At 59.3% G+C, this 3,375-nt stretch overlaps 1 protein-coding gene across 1 annotated transcript; it reads right to left on the minus strand.

Annotated features, from left to right (window-relative positions):
* Window positions 1–216: 216 nt before the first annotated feature.
* LOC125552464 (G-type lectin S-receptor-like serine/threonine-protein kinase At2g19130) lies at window positions 217–3,131 on the minus strand. The gene has a single exon (XM_048716024.2). The coding sequence runs from the start codon at window positions 3,064–3,066 to the stop codon at window positions 592–594; it is 2,475 nt and encodes an 824-aa protein (XP_048571981.2). The 5' UTR covers window positions 3,067–3,131; the 3' UTR covers window positions 217–591.
* Between the last annotated feature and the right edge of the window lie 244 nt (window positions 3,132–3,375).

Below are 3,375 nucleotides of genomic sequence, written 5' to 3' on the forward strand. Positions count from 1 at the left end.
ACCTAAAAAAGAAAAAAAAACAGCTTGGACATTTTGTGAAACACTTCGAGGGCAAGGTATATGACTGGAGGAGCAGGACGTACGGCGGCATCCGGGGCTCTGACCGAGTCAGGGCGACGAGGCCGGCCATATAGGAGGGATTTAAGGAGTTTGATTGTAGATGCTCTAAGTAGGGCTCGCAAGCATAGGATTTTCGCCTATGAAAACAAGACCAAGGAAATGTAATGCAGTTCTTAATTTTTCTAGATTCAGGAATCTCCACAACACCCTAAAAATTCAACATAGTACTCCACTAACTCAATACGAGTATTACTACCAGGGCACTGCTCCTTCGAACTTCCGTGATCCGACGCACACAACGAAAATTAACTAGTACTCTTTTTTTTTTTGCGGGTCGAAAATTAACTACTCTCTGTATAAAAGAAAATATAAGAGCGTTTAGTGATCTTATATATTTCTCTACAGAGGGAGTACCTTCAAACTATACAAGCATTCCCCTAAAAAAACCATACAAGCATTTCATATTCACTCGAGTTATTTCTTTTTTTTTGAGAATCCACTCGAGTTATATGATGTGGCTAATTTTCGCTCTCACGCCTTTTCTGTCGCTAGTTTGTTACTGCTCTCCGAATAGAATTCATCCTGTTCACCTCCACCGGCGCCTGCGTTCACCTTCGCCAGCATGTGAAGCCGGGACGGGACCGGCGGTAGCCCGACGTCGGCGACTCCTTCAAGCTGCTGCACGACGAGCCCCATGGTCGGCCGGTCAGCCTCCTCGTCCTGGATGCACCAGCAGGCGATCCTGCAGAGCCTCTCCAGCTCCTTCACGTCGGCCTCCTTGGCCAGCCTCTCGTCGAGCAGCCCGACCACGTCGCCCTCGTGCAGGCTCACCGCGGCGTGCACCGGGAAGTACATCCCGTAGCCTCCCTTTTCCGATGGGGCATTGTTGCGCCGGCCGGAGACGAGCTCAAACAGCACGAGGCCGAAGCTGTACACGTCGGCCTTGGCGGTGACCGGCGAGCCGGCGAGCCACTCCGGCGCGAGGTACCCGAGCGTGCCGCGCATCGTGGTCAGGACGCGGCTGAAGTCGCGGCCCACGAGCTTGGCCATGCCGAAGTCGGCGAGCTTGGCGCCCAGCTCGTCGTCGAGGAGGATGTTCTCCGGCTTGATGTCGCAGTGTATGATGCACTCGCGGCACTTCTCGTGCAGGTACGCCAGGCCCCTGGCCATGCCGAGCGCGACGCCGTACCTCTGGCCCCAGCTCAACACCTTCGCCGCCGAGCCGCCGCCCTTGAACAGGTGCGAGTCCAGCGAGCCGTTGGCCATGTAGTCGTACACGAGCGCCCTCTTGTTCCCCTCGGAGCAGAAGCCTCGGAGGCGGACGAGGTTGACGTGCTGGACCACGCCCAGGGTGACAACCTCCGCTCGGAACTGCTTCTCGCCCTGCCGGAGCCCGTCCAGCTTCTTCACGGCCACCGGCGTCGCGTCCGGGAGTACGCCCTTGTACACCGTGCCGAAGCTCCCTCCACCGAGCTTCTCCGAGAAGTTCCTCGTCGCGGTCCTCACGGCCTGGTAGTCGAACAGCAGCAGCGAGCCCTGCCCCTGCACCGCCGTCACCTTCCCCTTCCCCCGCCGCCTCCGCAGCATCACCGCCGCCACCACCCCGATCACGAGGCTTGCCAGGAGCACCACCACGGCCGCAACTACGCTCCCGAGGATCACCATCGATTTCTTCCAAGAATGCGCCGGTGACGATGACGACGCTGCCACCTCGGAGCGCGCGACGCGGAGGTGAATGACAGCTCCGGCGAGGCCAGGATCGCCACCTTGGTCAATCGAGAGTGCCCTCAAGTTAACGAGCTCGCCCTTCCACATGGAGCACTTGGTTCCATCGTACACGTACGCGGTGCAGGAGCAATCTTTCAAGCAAGTGCGCTCGCAGTCCCTGTCACCCCTAACTCCGGCGGCCTCCGATGAGCCATTCGGGAGCTGCACGGGGTTCGGCAGCTGCATGAACCTGTCTTTGGTACAGTCCAGTAAGGTCCGCCTCTCGCATCCGGAGGCGGTGTTCTGCAGCTTCCACTCTTGCTCCGACCTCGGGACGAAGCCGGCGGGACACTGGCACGCCGGGCTGGTGGTGTTGCTGCACAACCCGAAGGGGCCGCACGAACCGTGGACGTCGCAGGCGTCGTGCGGCTCCGAGCAGAAGAGGATCCACTTCCCTGCCATGTCGCTCCACTGGCGCCGCCGCATCTGCCCGTTGACGTCAAGCATGAAGTTGCCGGCGCCCATCATCGGGATCCGGTCGTGGTAGCTGAAGAAGTTAACAGTGCCGTTGCGCGCGTAGGGGAACCCGGCGAAGTAGCCCGACCGCATCTCCGGCACGTTCACGAAGATCTCGCCGTCCCACAGGCCGGTCGTCCAGTACTGGCGGTGCTCGGCGCCGCCGGCGTCGGAAAACAGGTCGAACTTGGGCTGCCCGCGCGCGTCGATCTCCATCGTGAACGCGCCGGGCGCCGGGTTCTCGGCGTCCGTCCACGACGTGAGGAAGCTGTGGACGCCGGCGCCCCTGTTGTAGCCGAGCCTGGCCCCGGGGAGCCAGGTGTCGGTGGGGTGGTCGAAGCTCTGCCACACCACGTAGGCAGACGACGACGTCGCGTTGCTCCGCCGCACCACGAGGTTGCCGTCGTCCTGGAGCGTGGCGACGGTGGTGCTCGGGGGCGACCGGGAGGACGCGTTGGACGACCACAGCAAGGTGTCCGACGGCATCGTGAGGAGGAGCAGCTCGCCGTGGATGCTGAGCATGAAGCGGGAGGTCGACGGCTTGACGGTCGGGTGCTCTCGGTTCGCCACCCAGACGACCGTTTGCTTGGAGATCTTCTTGTACCAGATGCCGACGTAGTGCTTGCCGGAGTTGCCGGGGGAGAAGAGGCCGAGCTCGAATTCGCCGCCCTTGGACACCAGTGTCTCGTTCCATGGGAGTGCTTGGCCTAGAGCGAGGGTGTCGATGGCAGTCGTGGGGAGCTGTAGGCTGGAGAAGAGCAGGAGGAGGAGGAGGAGGAGCATGGTGGCATGCAAATTGGAGGATTTTGCTACGATCTGGGTATGATTGGTTTGTCTGCACTCTGCTGGTGCCGATAAATAAGTAGCCGAGCCTGGGTTAACCTGGCGAGCCGAAAATTTAGCCCTCGTTTCATTTTCCCCACCAAAATCTATATTTTTCATTTTTGGAATGCCTAAGGATCATGCTGACTGAAAGCGACTTACGTTCCAGTCGATTCTATCAGGACCGTTGGATGTCAATTCCTCCCAATTTTCAGGCAACTGACAAACAAAAAATCCACAAAATTCCAGTTACAGAGAAGACTCTACAAA

Source organism: Triticum urartu, chromosome 4A (assembly GCF_056163025.1).
Source record: "Triticum urartu cultivar PI428250 chromosome 4A, HENAU_Tu73, whole genome shotgun sequence".
NCBI lineage: Eukaryota > Viridiplantae > Streptophyta > Magnoliopsida > Poales > Poaceae > Triticum > Triticum urartu.